The sequence below is a fragment of the Seriola aureovittata genome, chromosome 5, assembly GCF_021018895.1.
Source record: "Seriola aureovittata isolate HTS-2021-v1 ecotype China chromosome 5, ASM2101889v1, whole genome shotgun sequence".
NCBI classification, from domain to species: domain Eukaryota; kingdom Metazoa; phylum Chordata; class Actinopteri; order Carangiformes; family Carangidae; genus Seriola; species Seriola aureovittata.
In genome coordinates, this window is record NC_079368.1 from 5,636,927 (window position 1) to 5,656,336 (window position 19,410).

General features: G+C 42.7%; 1 protein-coding gene across 4 annotated transcripts in view; it reads right to left on the reverse strand.

Moving 5' to 3' along the window:
• Positions 1–4,949: 4,949 nt before the first annotated feature.
• Positions 4,950–19,410, reverse strand: part of tet3 (tet methylcytosine dioxygenase 3) — a 34,551-nt gene continuing 20,090 nt past the window's right edge. For all 4 annotated transcript variants that reach the window (XM_056375657.1, XM_056375655.1, XM_056375658.1 and 1 more), the window contains 8 exons: positions 18,165–18,255; positions 15,687–15,780; positions 14,601–14,809; positions 13,771–13,921; positions 13,515–13,604; positions 13,122–13,259; positions 12,596–12,950; positions 4,950–12,340 (listed from right to left, as the gene is read on the reverse strand). In XM_056375657.1, coding sequence (XP_056231632.1) covers positions 10,536–12,340; positions 12,596–12,950; positions 13,122–13,259; positions 13,515–13,604; positions 13,771–13,921; positions 14,601–14,809; positions 15,687–15,780; positions 18,165–18,255 — 2,933 coding nt within the window. In that variant the 3' untranslated portion in view covers positions 4,950–10,535. The remainder of the gene's footprint in view (positions 12,341–12,595; positions 12,951–13,121; positions 13,260–13,514; positions 13,605–13,770; positions 13,922–14,600; positions 14,810–15,686; positions 15,781–18,164; positions 18,256–19,410) is intronic.

Below are 19,410 nucleotides of genomic sequence, written 5' to 3' on the forward strand. Positions count from 1 at the left end.
AAAAACCCGACTGACTGAGTGAAAATGATCAGACACAACACTGTACTGCAGTTACCACGGTAACATGTTGGAAAAATAACTATATTCTGTTTCAGCATTGCATTGGTGTTTATTGTACTGTGAACATTTTAATGTCTCAGCAGATCACTGTCCTTGGAAATATATATACAAGTCTATGGAAAAAAAGAAGAACCTTTGACCCCTTTTGACCTTTTTGATGTTTGGTCAGTGTACGGACGGATGCTCACTGGTGCTGAGTGAGGTTTATCTAGTTAAAGGCCCAGTGTGTGAGAAAAATGTCAAAAATGTTCTGTACAGAGTCAGAGACTAGTGAGACATTTATTCCACTAGTTGGTGAGGAAAACATAGACACGAGTTAACAAGTAAGGTCAAAGACCCCAACTAGTGTAACTAATTAACTAGTAAACATTTTGATCTTGGTCAAAAACACCCTCACTAATGTAACTAGTGAGCATTTAGGCTTTCACTAGTTTGACTAGTCACACGTTTAGCCTCACTAATTAAAGTCAACGGAAGCTTTTCAGTTTTTCACAGTTGTTAAAACACATTCCTTGAAACCGTCAACGCTTTTCTCAAAACCCAGTTGTCAAATTACATTCACCAAAGAGAGAGAGAGAGAGAGAAAGAGAGAGAGAGAGAGAGAGGGAGAGAGGGAGAGAGAGAGAGAGAGAGAGAGAGAGAGAGAGTTGTACTCTTTGTCTATAACAGTTGCTTGAATTTCTGTCCTTGGCCTTGGTCTTCATCATCCCTCTCCTCTTCGTCCTCATCCATCCTTACCCACACACACACACACTTCCAGTTATCTTCCTCCATTGTTTGTTTCAAACCTCAACCTTCAACAACCACTCTGAACTGGCTGATATTGGTTTCCTCACATCATTGTTGAATGAGATCTCTTGTGTCTCACCAGATGAAAAGAGGGATTGATTCAATAAATGGGTTCAGAGAATGGAATTTTGTTTTTTAGCGATTCAGAAAAACGAACTAGTTCAACTAATGAATATTTTGGACCTCACAGGTTAACTAGTGAGATCTAAAATAGCCACCAGTTACAGTAGTGAGCATTTTGGTTCTCACTAGTTAACCAGTGCAGAAAATTGTGGGTCACTAGTTAACAAGTCAGAGCTTCTGCAGCTCACTAGTTTAAAATAGTAAGACTTTGAGCACTAGTTTGTTCCAGAGGGTTAGGGGATCGACCCTAATCCTAAACACAATGACATCAGACAACAGTACTTTAGTAAATGTACTTTTTGCAACTCTGAATACTATTCTCTGAAGCAAATCCTCAGTGTCCTAAAAACATTTATTGAATCAATCACTCTTTTGGTAAAACCATAAATATTTTTTACCAGTTAGACACAAGTTGCAGATCTCATTTCTCGGTTTTGCAAAACTCTAAACACACTTTCAGTCACAGAAACACACTGTTCACTGTGATGCATAATGGTAACCACACGTGACACAAGGTAAACACAATTACAGCACCGGTGTCATAGCTTACACACAATGACTCAAAACTGCTAATGATGTGATGATACCGGTATAAACCAATTCATGGTGTACAGGCTGTTGAAGGTTCAAATTTGAAAGAAACAAGGAAAATACAGTTTTTTTACGATTGCTTACACGATAAAATTAAAAATAATACTCAGATTTTGAAACTCGATACACAAAGAGCAAAATGTCAGCCCAGATTTGCACAACTGTACGCACATTTTCTGTCTCACACTTTTTCCAAAACACCAAACACACCTTTCTACATTAGACACATCATTCAAAACTGAAAGTCTTTGTGTGTTACAGTTTTTTTCGATTGCATAAACACTAAAATCAAAAGTATTACACAATTATCAAAACCTTACACTCAAGGAGCAAAACATCGGCCCAGATTTGCACCACTATAAGCACAATGTCAGCCTCACACTTTTTACAAAACAATACAGTGATTTGCAAAACATTAAACACACTTGTATACATTAGACACAGAAGTATATCATGATGTCACTTCCTTACAATTCCAAAGCATCGACTGTCAAATTACCACATCTATGAGCCAATTGGTTAAACACAGCCATCAGGTGTGCAAACACATGATTGCTTAATTGTAGACACACCAATCAGGTTTAAGCACTATAGAAATGCAGCACGTGAGTTCACCTGTCTTCAACCAAAATGGAAGGAGTCAGAAGAAGAAGAGTGAGGGGGAGAGGGGGAATCCACAGCAGAGGAGAAGGAGGTAGAGGAAGAGGAAGACCTGAAGCAGGAGGAGCAAATTCATCAAATGAGATTCGCACAACACTAGTTGACCATGTTGTGAACCACGGATTGACGCTGAGGGAGGCTGAACTAATAGTTCAGCCAAATCTTAGCAGATATACAGAGGCATCTATCATTAGGACATTTCGACAGGAAAAGAGGTTAAAAAAAAAAAGCTGTCTACAGTTACAGTAATCAGCTGCTGTACGCACCATATCAGCACTTTTGATACCACTTCCTGTGACATTTTACAGTAGGTTACATGTGTTTTTTTCTACATAGGATTGAGGGTCAAGAACGACAAGGAGGGGTATAAATAATGTTCCAGGGCAACGTGGGGGTAACATCACTCTTTGCGCTGCCATTACACAGAATGGAGTCCTCCTCTGTCATGCCAATATGGGACTTACAACACACCTCACATTCTCACAGTGTTGGACCGATTGCACAACATCGTCACAGCAGTAAACCAAATGCACCAGATGCGACACATTGTCATCTGGGACAATGTGTCATTCCACCGCTCTGCTCTGGTCCAGAACTGGTTTCAACACCATCCACAGTTTACATCACTCTACCTTCCACCATACTCTCTGTTTCTAAACCCAATGGAAGAGATTTTCTCGGCATGGCGGTGGAGGGTTGACGATCTCCGGCCCCAGGCTCAGGTACCCCTGTGACCCCATCGACACCGCAGCTGTGCAAGGATGGATTCGACATTCAAGACGGTTCTTCCCACGTTGTCTTACCGATGAGGATATCACCTTCGATGTTGATGAAATTCTCTGGCCAGATCCAGCTAGGCGAAGAGATAATGTCTAGTATTTTCTGTACTGTATTGTACTGTCAGATGTTTTTATTTTTATTTTTTTTACTGTAATTGTAACCTGTGCTGGACACAGTATTTCATGTTTGTCTGATGTTTGCTGAGCTGACAGTGTTAAGCACACTACTGTAGTAGCATGAAAACTGGGACATGTTTTGTTGTGATTCTCCATGTTGACATGTTGACTGATTTGGGTACATGGAGAGAAATAAATGATAGTTTCATCAGTCTGCAGCATTGGTCTTGTGTAGTGTTTGGTGAATATATTGTATATTTGCACTTTCCCTGTGTACTTCACTTACAGTGCTCTAATCACTGAGAAGTATAACAAAATATGTTTTTTATGAATTAGTGTATAGTTTTTATAAGAGTGTTTAATTTTGCAAAGGATCTGAAGTGTTCTGCTAATTGGGTGTGTGGTTGTGCTAACTGTGTGTAGTGTTTTGAAAAACCGAGCCGTTTTCCAAATCGTGCTTAAGCAATCGAAAAAAACTGTAAGACATAGGGCTCTATTTTCCTGCTGGTGTTAGAGTAAACATAGTCTTTTCCTCTTGCGCTGCTCTTGCGCTCATACCTATGCTTATACTGCTCAAATGTTTGCCCCTCTGACCAATCAGAGCACACTGGGCTCTGATTGGTCAGTTTGTCAGCAACTACCATGGCAACCTTCTGCATGTCTTGTGCATAGACTGCAAGAGTCTGAACCAGAAGATGACAGACCCGATCCACCTTCACGAGCTGGACTGGAGCAGAAAACAAGCATACCCACTGTCCCGCAGCCGGAAGGAGGGAGAAATACTGTATGTAGGGCGCTGCTAATCAAGACGTCTAATCAAGAAGTGATGGGATCAATGATGAGGCTGTGTGAAGTACAGGAAACCCACCGGGTTCTAGACACTGGTACTGGATATGCAGACTGGAGGTGAACGGTGTGGACAAGGGTCACGGCAATACGCACTGAAATGACAGCTGAGAATTGTGAATGAATGCAGCGTAAAGATTAAGACAGTCTTGCTGGTTAAACTTAGCTTCCTTCCACCTCCTCTGGTACAACTTTCACCAGCTGCTTCCTTAAATGTGGGTTTTGGCCACAGAAATGTCGAGGACGTCAAAAGAGACCTCAAGTAATAAGGATTAAGGGAACTGGAAGTTTTCTTCAAGAATATAAAGACCGTGAAAACCAATTATTTACTCCTCTGAGGGATGAGGTCCTACATGACTATTTGCCTTAATTTGAGTGGTTTTGTTATGTCACATAAGAGATTTCTGTAAATTGTGTTTTGTCTGTAATCGTAAATGGGTAAACCTTAAGAGCACCAATCAGGATTTAGCAATATTTGTGTCAAAATGTGAAGACAGTTGGTTATGTTCTCCAACCTGAATGACCATGTTGTTTGCCCCAACCCTCTCATACAACCCACAGGAGTGTCTCATGTTACCGTCACTGCCCTGGTGTTCAAACACTGATGTGATGGTGCACGTAAAAGAAATGCCAACTTGACCAGAGAGCTGGAGACTTTGAGGACAGGAGACAAGCCCCTCACACACTTTGAACCTGGTTAAAAGCATGACCGACCGGTTACCTTCATAGAAACCTGTTTTGTGCCCTGTTTGTTTACAGTGTTGAAAGCAGCCTCCACTTCTTCTCCTTGATGTATTTTCCCCACTAGCAGGTAAGAAAGCCAAGACTGAGTATTCACAGTAATTGTTCAGCATTAAACTTGTGGCATGAAGCAGACATTTCAGAAGTTAGTCTCCCACTGGAACGTAATGCAGAGTCTCAGTCGGCCATCACTGCACCTCTGAAATCACATCTCAGCTACAGCAGAAAATAAATATGTACCAGTTAAGTTTTCACTTCAATGTTTTTATTTATCTCGCAACATAAAACAATATTGTGGGCTTTTTACCACATACACTATGTATTCACATAATACACCATACAGCTACAAAGAGAGAGAGACTGAACAAAAACACTTTTTTTTACATACTGCATCCTTGACATGAAAAATAAAGAACCAAGAACAATCCCCAAACTCAAAAAGGAATGTAGCTGCCAGTTGTGTAGGTTTGTTTTCTTTCTTTCTTTTTTTTGTATGGGCCAGGGTCCAAGTCTCCATCCCAGATTTGGAGAGTGTTAATTAAATTACGTGTTGGTAGACGTCTAAAAGTGGGCCATACACAGTGAGATGCGTATATATCTATGTTCGTGTGTGTGTGAGAAAGACAAAAATATACAAGGTGTTAAGAAAAAGAGGGGTTGAGTAAAGGAAGTGCATGACTAGGGAGAGGAAGAGGGAGGCAGTACACAATTGCTATTCTTGAAGTGATCAAATATCTTAGCATTCATTTAACATGAACATACTCAAAAGATAGTTTCAATAGCATTTGGTACTTGCGCTGTACCAAATGTGAACCCGGGATAACAGTCTTCATATAATATGATTCTATATCTCATCCTAGTTTAAATGACTTCAAGTACAATATGGGATGAATATTGATAGAGGATGTGATCAACCGTTTGTGCCCGCCTGCCCTCAAAAAAGAGATGTAAATCTGCAACGTTGTAACAAAAGACTTTTCGTAAAGTCAGCACCAGGGCAGCTTCCCATCCCACGAAACTGCTTTAATCAAAAGTATAGTTCTCTTGACATTCGAAGAGCTCAGAAAAATATTTGTGGTAATCATTTATCCCTCACATTTTTTTTTTTTTTTTACACAGTGAATTTAAGGTGTAAGCATCATCATAGCACCAGCTGACCAACCCCTGTGTCTTGGTGACTAGGAGGTGGCGCCTCACGTGAGAGCAATCCACCCAACTCGTGATACATTTAGAAATTTACAGTTATTAAGTTATTGAGAGATCATATACACCGTATCCTCAGCACCTTTTCTTAGGCAAGTGTGTATGTGTGTGTAATGTGGGCCATGTCTCATGGTTAACAAGTAAAATGGGCCCTGTCCCTGCCCCTGCACCAATCAAACTACTGTTAGCCATGATGTGTGTGCCATATAATTACCGTTACAAACTAAACACCTGGTGTCTTCCACAGGGACGTCGTTGACTTTTATGCCAAGTGCAAACTTACTATCATGAGAACTAGGTTAGATAATTATGACAGATACATCTAAACAAGCAGGGAAGCAACCTCTTACCTGATAGTCTAACACAACTGACAAAGATTGCGGTTGTTTTAATACTTGCTAAAACATCGCCCGCTGATTCACCTTAGACTGGCTCTGCAACCGCCACTCCTACACATCCAGAACACGCGGCTCTGGTGGTTCAGCTATCGAGGGCAACTCTACTGATATCACAGGACTACTTCAAAATAATGGGAAATACACTCATTTGAAGAGTGATAGCACTTAGCTTAGCATAAAAACTGAAAAGGCAGAAACAGCTGGTTTCCTCCTGTCCAAATGTAACAAACTCAGCTTATGAGCTCCTCTAAAACTCACTAATAAACACTATGTCTCATTGATTTGACCCATAAAGTATTAAAACATTATGTGTTGAAGTATATCTAACATGTTAACTAGTGAGCTTTTGAGACATGGGTAGGCTAGCTGTTTTCCCCTGTTTCTAGACTCGATGCTAAGCTAAGCTGACCAGCTGCTGGCTCTGGCTTTCATATTTTAAATACAGACATGAGAGAGGTATCAATCTTCTCATCTTAGGCTTTACAAGCAAGCGAATAAGTGTATTTCCCAAAATGTTGAACTATTCCTTTAAACAACACACAGCACATACCAGGTTTATGGCTACCTATTTAGATTTGTCCTTAGCTTACTGACAGTAGACCATTGTTGAGTACCATATAATTGCAGTTTGGATATTTTTCAGGATTAAATTGAAATATTTTTCTTACGTTGTCGACACCTGCTATAAAAATGTCAAAACAAATTCATTGTTGCCAAGCAGACAAGCTTCTCTAAACCTCTACAATTCATACTCTTCATAGAGGTTTTGGTCAGACAATTGCAACGTGGGAGATCTTCTTGTTTTGAGTGTCGTAGGTGAGTAAATCAAGTACGGAATCATGTTAGATAATTGGGCTAATGAATTTGTTTGTATAAAGTGACAGGTCTCTGTCAGTTACATGCTGACATGGGGTACAGTACTTAAGAAAGCAAAACAGCAGTGTTACTAAGCACACATTTAAATACAACACATTGGGTCCACGTGTTGTTTACTGTTGTTAAGGGCTGTCAGAGACTTAAAATACCCCTTGTCATTCATGGTTTAGTTACTATCCTCACCAGTTAAATAATCTTACCTAAATATTTTAATATTTACATTTTTTTCATCTCTCTCTTGAGAAAATTAAAAAAAAAAAAAAAAAAAAACGAAAACCTAAGCTTCAAGTTGTCAATAATCGGCTCTTTCTTTTTGTCATTAAAATCAAGATTAAAAGTGCTTTTATAAATCTTTTCTTCTGTATGTACAATTTGTATTAGCTATATAAAAAAAGATGAAAAAAACATCAAGACAATCATTATCATCATCACCATGTAGTAATAAATAAGAGTAAAAAAAAAAAAAAAAAAAAGCAGGTTAAAATGAGTGTGGAGATCTATAGCACACAAAGGGACATATGTATGATTCTCTGCCCTCAGTAGCAAGTTGTGATTGTGACCAGTGTCTCTACAGCGTGAGGTAGAGAGCTGGAGACCCTCGGGAGAGGTAACAGGGTCTTTCACAGATGACCAGGGCCTTGACCCAAATAACCACCCAGTAGCCAGGAGTTAGCCTGTGTTAAGTCCTACCACTCACTCATTTTCATTTTCATCACATGTTGCAAGTGAAACATCTGAACTTGTCAAAGAGTCACATGGTTCATGGAGAGAAAATAAAAAATGACTGATTCACCGGACTCTATCCAGGTGTTCAAATAGTCTCTCTCTTTGGCTCTTCTCTTTCACGCACACATGCATATGTGTCATGTTCAGACACACACACACACACACACACACACACACACACACACACACACACACACACTCTCTCTCTCACACACACACACACACACACACACACACACACACACACACACACACAAAGTGAGAGAATCATTGACTCAATGCGTTTGCATTTGGTGCCAACTCTCAGAAGCTACAGTAATGATCTCCCTTTAACTCTTAGTACTATTGTTTTCTCTTTGAGTGAGTTGCCAAGAATGCATTGAATGACTGTGCTTTCTCTTCCCTGTACAGTGTAAGTTTGTTTGAGACAAAAAACACTTTGCCACAATAAACTGCAAAAGCACCTCAAAAGGGAACCAGTGACAGAGCTGCAACCATGGAGGCGGCCACTTTGATTGGCAGGCTCTGTGGTGACCAAGGTGCCTGCAGAAGGACACGCCTCGCTCTGCTCGAAGATGACAGCACCATGCAGAGGAAGAGGTGGGCCCTTCACAGTAAATCAAGTGTAATAGGAGAGCACCAGAGTGTGTCTAGGAGCACCGAAAGCACTGCTATCCCAACACTGTTTCATTCTGCTCTAACCCCAGACGAGCTTCCCAAAGGCATCTCCAGGCGTCATTCACATCTGTGCCACAGTGGGACAAACATTAACTTCGCCTTGAGCTGCTTTGGTGAGGACCATCCATGGTCTGCAAAAAGGGTGACACCCCCCTCTACTGGCCATTGATGGTCAGAGCAGGAAGCCAAGGCTCTGCCGGCTGCTGCATGGATCTCAAGTGCTTGTAGGTTTGTTTGTACACACCGCTTTGAAACGGCAGTCGCTGCTGCCCTCTAGAGTTTACACTGGGAAGTGCTCACCCCTACTTGAACGTGATAGGAAGATAAAGAGTGCCACCTGTTACATCTCTCTGTGGTAATAGCTGATCTGGGTCAAATGGCATTTGGAAATAGTATCAGTCATTTTAGCCTCAGTGGAATACCAAACGTGCAGTTCTCCACACAGGAAAACAAAGCATGTAAGATAATTCATTATTCTTTTCTTTGCTTGATAAATTTCCTGCACTTCATGTCTTGAAGCAAACGAATTTTGTCTCATCATTCTGGTACTCCACCTCAGTCAAAAGAGAAAATATTTACTTTCAAATGCTACTTGAGCCAGATGTGAGCACCTAAGTACAGCATCAAGTGCCATGAATAGTAGTGGAATGAAAATCGATCAGAGCTGGAAGTTGAGCACCAGTCGGAAGCTGGAGGGGTGTAGAAGAAGAGGAGGAGGAGCACATCATCTGACGACAAGAGGAACAGCAATGTTTCTTTCAGGGGGATTTAGAGGGTAATGGTGATTACTTTTTTTTCTCCAACATTTTGCATCAGAATGATTGAATTAGTTTATAACTGTGGAGCTCAGTTTTAGCCTCTGCTCTCCTAGACACGCTGAAACCCACTCTTCTGCTGTTTTCTATTTGGAAGATATTTTTATATCTTTTACTTGTTACTGTAGCCATATCAAAAATATATGATGGATTGTATCATCACAAATTCAACTGATAATTTGGACATACACTACACTGCTTTGACAGCTGACCTTGGTGGAAACCTGTACTTCCTTTCCTTCCTTCCCTCGTCTTGTTTAACCATGTGTGTGGACATTTTTTACAATAATAGAAAAGTAGACTTGTGTGTTAGTCAGCAGTGGTGCTGGTAAACTGACTCGATGTCAGTCTTTAAGAAGACAAAATTTGAACACAGTCATCATAATGGCCAAATTCATCATAAATGCTTAAATCCTTTATGGAGGCCTAAACTAACCTATTTAAAATAAAGATACAAATCTGTATATTGCCAATAGGGAGAAGGATACCTATGGAAAGCCTGCTGGAAAGGCTTTTTATATGATGACTGCAATATTGATTTGCTGTCTTGCCAGGCAAACAATGGCTCCTCCTCTAAGCACAACTGGAAAATTAACGAGAACAAAAAAATAATCAAACAGAAAGTAGGGTACACGTTTTCCAAACATGGAAAAAGCAATTGTTTGAGTCTAACTCACTCAGACTGATTGATTTTAAAAAAATATATAACCAAAAACAATCACATCATTAATAACATTAATGAAAACAGCAATAATAAAAAAAAAACAAGTCTTCATTATAATAATACCTGTAATAACAACATTGACAGTAACAATAGCAATCATAATAATATTGATAATAATAGCAATAATTAGAATCATTAAAATTCTATAAACAAGAAAAAGCAATGGAGTTCCTCTCCAGGGAAGAGAGAGGAAGAGCACCACAGGCAGTGTGTCTGAAGCCCAAACCACTGCCTGACATGAGGTAAAAAACAATAAAAATGTCCCCTCCTCCAAGTGGACCGTGGAGGGGGCAGGATGGAGAGATGCCAGACTGCGAGATGGCTGAGAGACATTCATCCTGCTCATCGCTCTCTCCAGCCCTTCACTGCACCACTCTGTAGCTATCAGTCTGTGTGTGTCTGTCTGACCTCAGACAAAGTGGCTGTAGGGCCCAGTGAGGCGGGTGAAGGCATAGGGAGACACAGTAACCATAGAGGTTGTTTGGAACGTGGGGGCTAACCGCGTCACCGGCCCCTCCCTCTTGTCTTTAGATTGTCCAGGTCCTGGACTGGCACCTGCCACCGTAGCCCCCCACTTGCGTTTCTTCCCTAGGGCCTTGATGTCTTCCTGGGAGAGGCCAAGGAGAGCCGCTTCCTGCTGCCTCTGCAGTGCTCGCTCTGCCAGCAGCTTCATTTTGGCCTCCCACAGAGCCAGGCCGTGCATGGGCTGGTTGAGGTTCTTGTGCTGGTAGAAGACCAGGGAGATGCGGGTGGGGTGGGAGCGATCGGGCCTTTTGAGTGGAGTGGTAGCATGTAGTTCCCGACGGGCACATTCAATCAGGATGGAACCATGGGCTGGTGCTACCGCTACACCACCGATATTGGGATCCAGGAAGTTGTGCTCGCTGTCAGACCACACCTCATCCTCGTCCCCCCTGATGCTCTCTACGTCACTGTCAGCTCGCCTGGGGCCCCAGCAGGCCTGATCCGACTGCTGCAGGGCATCAGGGAATAGCCGGCCCTCTGGGGCAGGGGACGGGGTACTGCCTGCCACTGAACCTCCACAAGACTTCCAGGCCTTCTCTTGGAGCCCAAGGGGAGTGGAACACCGACTCTCCCCGGTCTTGGACCAGATTTTGTCAGGGTAGGCTCCTGCAGGACTGCTGTGCTTCAAACCAGGACTATATGCAGCAGGCCCCATGGCCCAGGCATTCGGCTGAGGACTAGGAGCAGGGCTGGCCCAGTGCCTGGGGGTGCTTGGGCCTGGAGTACCTGGCTGTGGTGTAACAGAGCCTGAGTGAGAGGTGCCAGGCTGTGGTGTTCCTGGGTGAGGGGTGCTTGGGCGTGGGGTGGCAGGGCGTGGAGAGCCTTGGTATATGTTACCTTGGAGCACTGTGCCTGGGTGAGGGGACGGAGATGGAGAGGGAGGTACCTGGAGTGATGGTGATGGGGCAGGGGAAGCCATCAAGGCATTTGAGCCAGGGTAGGATGTCCACTGCTGGGGGTAAGGAGAGGGCTGCTGCTGGGGATGCTGGTGAAACTGCTGCTTTTCCGGGTTCAACGATGAGGTTTCAGGACTTGGTTTATGGTTTCGATGGCTGTCCCAGTTTGTGGGAACAATATTTCCATTGAGCTTGTGCCCGGGCCAGGCAGTAGGCTGGGTGATGCCGCTAGGTGTGTTGGCCCTAGCCTGGTTCGGCACTGCGCCTTCATAGACTGGCACATCCATAGGCTCCTGTTTGATTAATGGAGTGCCTCTGTTGGAGGGCTCAGAGGAGACAGAGGAAGGACGGGACTGGTTGTAGTCTGCAGGCTGGGCGTAAGCGCTATGGTTTGGTTGGTTGGTATGCTCTGGTTGGCCACAGTAGGACTGGGCCAGTCTGGCTTGAAGGCTCTGAATATCAGGTTTCTTGTCTACCTGGATAGCCTTACCACCTGGTTTGGGCAAAGAGCCATTTCGACCCTCGTAGGTCCTCAGCTTAGGGGGAAAAAGTGCATTGGGGGGGTAGTTGTAGTAGCCATAGTGCACTGCGGGCAGATTGGGTGGTGGATGGTAACCGTTTACTTGGTCTGGTGCAGAGGGCTGGCCAGTTGGGGGGAGGCCTCCCCTTGCATAGTAGGCAGGGTGTGGATAAATGTTGTTGAATGGGTCTGCTGCCTGCACAGGGTATCCATCTATTGACCCATTGAAGGGCTCCTTCTTGATGTTGGGCTTCATCTCTTGTTTTATAATTGCTGAATATTTGAAACAAATGAAAGGCAAATTACAGACTAAACTTCACGGGTCAAGGCATTTTATGTTTTTATTATTTATATATTTTGTAGACCTTTATTTTGGAGGTCTGTTACACCTGGTTGCAGGTTAAGGTAAATGCATTGCAGGCTACCAGAGGAGGCCCAAAGTCAAGCAACAAATAATTAGCCTTAAGCTCTGGACACATGTTGAACACAATCAAAGTATTTCAGGAGTGACACAAAACAATAACTAACCTTTATTGCCTTGGGGTTGAGGGGATCGGGTGATGCAGACCTCAGCCTTGACCACTACTTTTTCAGGCGTCTCCCCTGCCTGCTGCATGAGTTTACTTTTCTTCTTCTCTGAGGCGGCCTTCTTGGCCTCCAGTCGGCGCTGTCGGCAGGACTTGGCAGGTTCAGGCAATTTGCGCACTTCACGGCGGAAAGTCTGAAGCACCTGGATGGCACCAGTCTGCATCTTGAGGCGCTGGGCCTCCTCATTGCCGAACTCATCAGTCGGGGCGATCTTGTACAGAGGCAACACATGAAGCTGCTCGTCATCAGGAATTTCCCCCACTGCACGGTTGTCCTCCTTAGTTAAAGTGCACACCTAACAGAGAGGGGAAGATGAAATGTAAACTGTGCCAAGCTGCAGAACATTAGCACTGTTCATTTAGCTTATTTAGTTTCACACAAAAAACACAACATTTCCTTTTATTTCTTTTATTCACCATAAGTTAACCACAAAACACAAATTTAAGTTTATAGTGAGTGATCTTACCACTGTGCAACCATTGTGGAGGTTGTGCTGGTCTTTATGAGCGTGGGCACAGAAGTCCATGCAAGCAGTGACTCCAGAGAAGGGTCTGCCCTCGTTTAAGCCCAGCCTGCACTCTGGAGCTTTGGACTCTGACTGGCACTGAGGGAGAGGACAGCGACAGGAGGGAGGTTACATTTTTATGTCCTTACTTTAATCAAGGATGGACACACATAGTAGTTAAGTTTCTTTTTTTGCCATTCTAAAAGGTTGTATTAAGTTACAGAACCGGTTTTGATGGTCTGATGTACAGAACAACTCACTGCAAATAAATTGAATTGTATGTGAAAAAGATGAGGTGTAGTTGGTGATGGTATGAGGTTGCTGTTGTGTAAAGACTTTGCCTGTACAACAAACCTGGTTACTGTATGCCTGTGGGGCCAGCCGTTTGTACAAAGGAGCCACCTCAGTTGCCAGATGCTGAAAGTTATCCCTGAGTTTGTCTTCCTGCCAAACAAAAACATGGACCACAGGTCAGGACAAAACACAGATACAGACCTATGAAATGGTGGCGTAAAATTACTAAAGATTATAAAGGTGAGTAAACTCTAAATTAAAAAAGAGTTTAAAAACCCTAGTTCATTATTACAAGTGGCTGTGATGTAATGAGTACCTCTTCAGGGTGATCTCCTTGTAGCCTGAACTTGCGTGGCATTTTGCTTCGGGCGTACTTACAGCCATTAAAGTACATACTCCAGGAGCAGCCGAAGGAGAAGGAAGCACCACAACTTTCGGGATCCTTGCCTTGACACGCACAAGTACGACTGCAGGGGGAGACAGTGAGCGCACTCTCAGCTTCATGTATAAATGATGTGTAACCCATGCATGCTTTACATCATATGAACACTGTGTGTCAACTGAGCTGAGTGGGATATAAAAACATGATTGAGAATGAAAGAAATGCCAGTGAGGAAAGTTGGGCAACATTTCATTTGGACTGTAATGTTACAGCAAATCATCATCATCTTCATTGAACAAATATTAATTTTATCTTACACTTATACTGTATATGTATAACACAATCATATTGGGTCATAAATTAGGCAAATACACTGTAAAGTACAGGTGCACACATCTGGTGAGGAAGAAGCATGATTTAGATTTTGTTGCACAAACAAATGATTTGTTGATTTTGGTTGATTTTAACTCCATGTCTGGAGTTTTAACTTTTCCACATGAGTACAGATTAGACAATAGTCTCCTTCTTGTAGGACTTTGTGCGTAAACTTTTTTTTAGATTCCTTGGTGACATGAGTCTTCCTCAAACTCCTGATAAAGCTGACTCGAGATAAAATAGTTTAGCACATGCTTAAATATAGGCATATGTGCAGTGAAGGTGCAATGATGCAACATCAAGCTGAAATACAGACAGCCTGTTGTTTGCACATTCATGGACCTGTAAGTCAGAAAACTAGTGTCAAAGAGCACCGATCAGCTACTCACTCATCATTTAGGCCGCAGCGTCGGCTGGTCGGGTTGCCATATTTGGTGAGGGTGTCACTGAGCTCACGGTACAGCTTGTCAGCCAGCATCTTTGGGACACCTTCCCAGGCCATGATGAGGATGATGATGACAGCGTTGGCACAGTGGTGGCCTGCGCGCTGACGCACCAGACAAAGCAGCTTCTCTGTCTCGCTGCTTCGACGGATCACCTGGAAAAAACAGAGCTCATTATTTTAGCTTTTACTTACACAGGGAAATTTGCATGAAATTAAATGTCAGTTGGAAATTGTATCAGTATTGTTGTTGCTGAATTTGTTAGTAATAAACATTTGTGCTTACAGCGCAGTCACCTTCACGTACATGCTTTTCAAATACTGTGCAAGACACAACGCAGTAAATGCTTACTCTGCATTTTGGAATTATATTTTGATACCTGTGCTGAAATCTGATCTTCTTTGGTGAAAGGTACCAGTCCTAATTCTCATTAAGTTGCTAAAGTTTAATTAAATTATCTTTAGAGTTGATTCACATACTATAAAACATATACTGGTACACACACAGAAAAGACAAATGTCTGTTGATTAGTGCACCTCATCTCTACAATCCTCCTCCTCTCTCTCCCTCTGTGTCAAACACACGCACATCCACACTCACCCTCCTTCAGTACAATCCATAAAGTCATTAGCAGGAAGTGTCAGGAGTGACACGTGAGGGAAGGGCAGCTAGTTAGAGCAAAGAGTGAGACCTCCTACTGATTTACTTACTGTGGGTAACAAAATTGGCTGAGTGTCTCCCCTCATGATAGACACATACACATACACACACACACACACTGCATGAATCTGTTGTTGATTGGCTGTCATTGTTGTCAGGTGGGATAAAAACCCTAAAACACATTCTCTGTCTTACTTTACATTCTTTTTAAACATAAAATCAAACACAAAACCAAGATTACCGGGGACTGCCTCTTTTCCCACTGCAGTCACCTACTTTGGAAGTTATGTACTGTGATGCCTTCATCACCTCTGTCACGTGACGAAAAGTTTTTCAAACATCACATGGCAGATGTGATATTATGCTACTTACCCATTTTGCAATAGGACATCCTCGTGAGCTCTTTCCCTCCTTGCCTGTGTACACCACCTTCTCAATCCGAACGGCATCCCCTTTCTCTCCATACCTACAAAGAGGGAGAGAATTAGTTATTTCAATGTTCATCCACTTCAGCACTTGGTGTTTGGAGCCAGTATGGCCTCCAGCCCTGAAGCCTGACTTTAGAGCTCTGACAAGCCAAGCTGACCATTCAAATGTCACTACACTTGAAACACACGCTGTAGTCTTTTTTGTGTGTCAGGGCCCTAAGGGCCAAGAAGGCGACCTCAAAGAACTGATGCTGACAAAAGCTGACTGATCAAATGCCTTGCTTTGTTTCTTATGGCCTCATGTGTTGAAAGTTGCACTGGTACACACCACAAAGACTACAGCCAGTCTGGATGTGTGTTCTGTACCTGTGTTCACAATCCAGAAAACACTGAAACATCTTCAAACAACTAATTTACTGACCTGAATTATGTGATATAAATTACTGCAAATGGTACCACATTGCAAAAACTATGGGTGACGCATGGCCACATGGAACAGGCCATCAGAGCCTCAGCTGCCCAATGGTGCATCAGTGCTGTAATAGGAGACACAATCCTGTTTTGTAATAATGAATCGATTACTTAATTTTGTCATGACTGACCTCACTGAGAGTTTTTCTTATTTATTTCAAGCTATTGCTTTTGCCTGTGTTTCTCTGGACCTGTGGTATTGTCTGTGTGCCCACAGAAGTCTACTGGAGTAGTCGTATCTGTCAACTCTCACAAAGACGGGCCAACCTCAGCACTTCTGGCTGGAGAGGAGTGTTCACGAGGCTCTGCTGAGATTCACACAAGGACGTCAGTGTAAACCAGAACCCACCAGCTTCTACACAATGCCAACCACAGGGCTTCACTTGGAGATATTCCTCTGCTGGAGTTGTCCACATGTGCATGCATGAATTCATTTCCTGTGCACATTTCTGTATTTGTTATGTGTGTGTTTGTGTCTGTGAACACTTGCTTGAGTGAATAACAGAGTGATGGGAGTGATGGGAGTGGAAGACTGCCCACCCCTGGGAATAGTGTGGAGGTGTATAGGAGAAGGGATGGGTCAGAGGTTGTGTCGGGGTGGGGGTGGGCCATCAGAACTTGTCAGATGCCATATCAGGTCGCCTGGCTGCTTGATACCTGCCATTGTGAAAACTTCAGCCCTGAGCAGATTTGGCATGACAGTGAACACAAGGAGCTCCTGCTGAATAGGAATCACCCCGGGGGGGTGGGGAGTGGGAGGGGAGTAGGCTCTAGCACCACAGGGGTGGCCTGCTAGGGTCAGGGGTGGGTCAAAGGTCAGCTAGGGACTATGGGGTCTTCACATCTTACATCATCTCTCAAAAAACAAAAGGTGGTCCCTGGCCTAACATCCCCCCTCAACCTGTCCTCTCCAGGGACTAAGGACTCACTGGTCTTATTGAAAACCAGCCTTTAAGTAAATAACAGCCAAATATGAGCCTCAATGAGGCATCCAGTTATAGGCAGTTACTACACTCAGTCACTATAACACCCTCAGATCGTGTTAACCAAGCTACGACAACCACGGCAGTTCCTCATTCACCATTATCGCATTCAATCAGTGATATGTTTTAATGAGATAACCCAACAACAATTCCATTATAGAGGCTGTAGCTGCACTTTGGTTATTAAAATCACCAGCAGGGGAGCTTCCTGGTGCTCCTTCCTGAACTGAATAATAATCCTCTAAAGATCAAACTGCTGAGCTCAATCTGTCTTTTTATGACGATGTCTACTGATGCATTGCAGACAAAGCAACAACAATTTATTGGATTAGTTTGATGAGTCCTGATGGCTAACGCTGCATGTCGTCTGTTTCTTTATCTTATCTTCAGTTTGACTGTTAGATCAAAGTTAGATTTGTTTGTGCATTAATTGCATACAAAGAGTTATCAAACACCAAGTTCTAGCCTTAATTAATAGTAAAGGGCTGTTATATAATACAAATGACTGAATTTGATCTTAGTACTTAGTAAAATAAATACTTTCTACTAAAATTTCTTCCTCTCTTCTTCCCTCCCTTCCTTCCGACTTCCTCTCCCGCCATCTTTCTCTGTTTCTCTCTCTGATTGGATTTCTATCCTTCATCTTCCTCCCTCATTCTTCTCATTCTCAGCTATCATCCGCTGCTACTCCTGTGCTTCTCGCTCTGCCTCTGATATGCTGATGATGCTGATATTTTCTGTTCCTCCTACTGGATTCTGGGTCACAGATTCCCTAAGGACAAAATGTGAGGAGGAGGGAAGGTGGAGAGAGAGGAGGAGGAGGAGAGGAGGAGGGAGAGGCATGGGAGAGGGAAAGCAAGAACATGTGGGAGGAAGAGAAGAGAAGAGAAGAGAAGAGTAGAGAAGAGAAGAGAAGAGAAGAGAAGAGAAGAGAAGAGAAGAGAAGAGAAGAGAAGAGAAGAGCTCACCTTGTCTCCATCAGATTTCGTATGGAGGCTACAGTAGGTCCAGATCCCAGGTGGTTGTAGTAGGGACCTTCATCTTTCTCCAGGATTTGCTCTAGAAAAAGAGAAAGTACAGAGTGAGGACACAACACATCCGTAGACCTGAAAAGCCCTGTATCAATTTACACATATAAATGTCAACAGTTATTCCTGGCATCAATAAACAATCGATTCCATTTGGTATAGATAACTTACTCATTCTCTTACTAATGGTGTATATTCACAACCACTGAGTATATCTAAATATGACTATCATATTATTATAGTCTGGCTGGTCTTTTATTCTGAGTTAATACTATACTTTATGATTCATTTCCAGCTTTCTCATCTGACCATCATAGAGGAAGTAAGGCAAAATTTGACTGACTTTACTAGCATGTGTTTAGTTGCTGGGTTTAAACACAGACATTGATAGATTAGAGAGCAGCTTGGCTAATGGTCACACATTTTTGTTGACTGTTTTTCCTAAAATCTTAGATCATTTGAAACTATTACTAGACAATCAACAGCACAACAAACTCCTATGTGGTGGAGACTACTTAGGTTTTATAAATGTTTTTGCAAATTGCATTGATCAAATAACTAATTTCTCTGCCTTTTACCAGTACGTCGATAAAGTCCTACTTGAAGGTAATGGGTGTTTGGCTCATTAAACTGAGTAATGTCTCGCTCAAGCTGAAAACATTTAACAGAAAAGGTCTGTTTACCTCAGTAAAGATTGAAGCTTTGACTTTGCATGTTATTACAGTTTCTGTATATTTTTGTACAAGGTACAAAAGTACAGCTGATGTGTTTTGATGTATTTTTGGAAAAAAAGACACATGAGAAGTGTGAGAATGTGCTACGGATTGCAACATCTAGTTCCCACAAACAAATGAACGCACATACCCTCCCTGCGACAGTGGGCTGTGACTGCAGGGTGTGGTGCCTGAGTGGAGATACTTTGCAGAGCAGAAGATTTTTGAGGTAGGCATGAATGACTCAGTGTATGTAAGTATTAAGAGGGACTAAGGGTGTGTCCTGAGTGCACCCTGTGTACATCTATGTTTATGTTGGATATGAGTGTGTGAGTGCATTTGACCATTGTCCTACACACATCTTTGGTATGTAATACAGTACAGAAGAATGTATCTTACATTAACTGTATTTAGACTCTAATGGACTGTACCTTGTCTTGCTTTGTAACATCTTAGTATGTGTTTTAAAACAG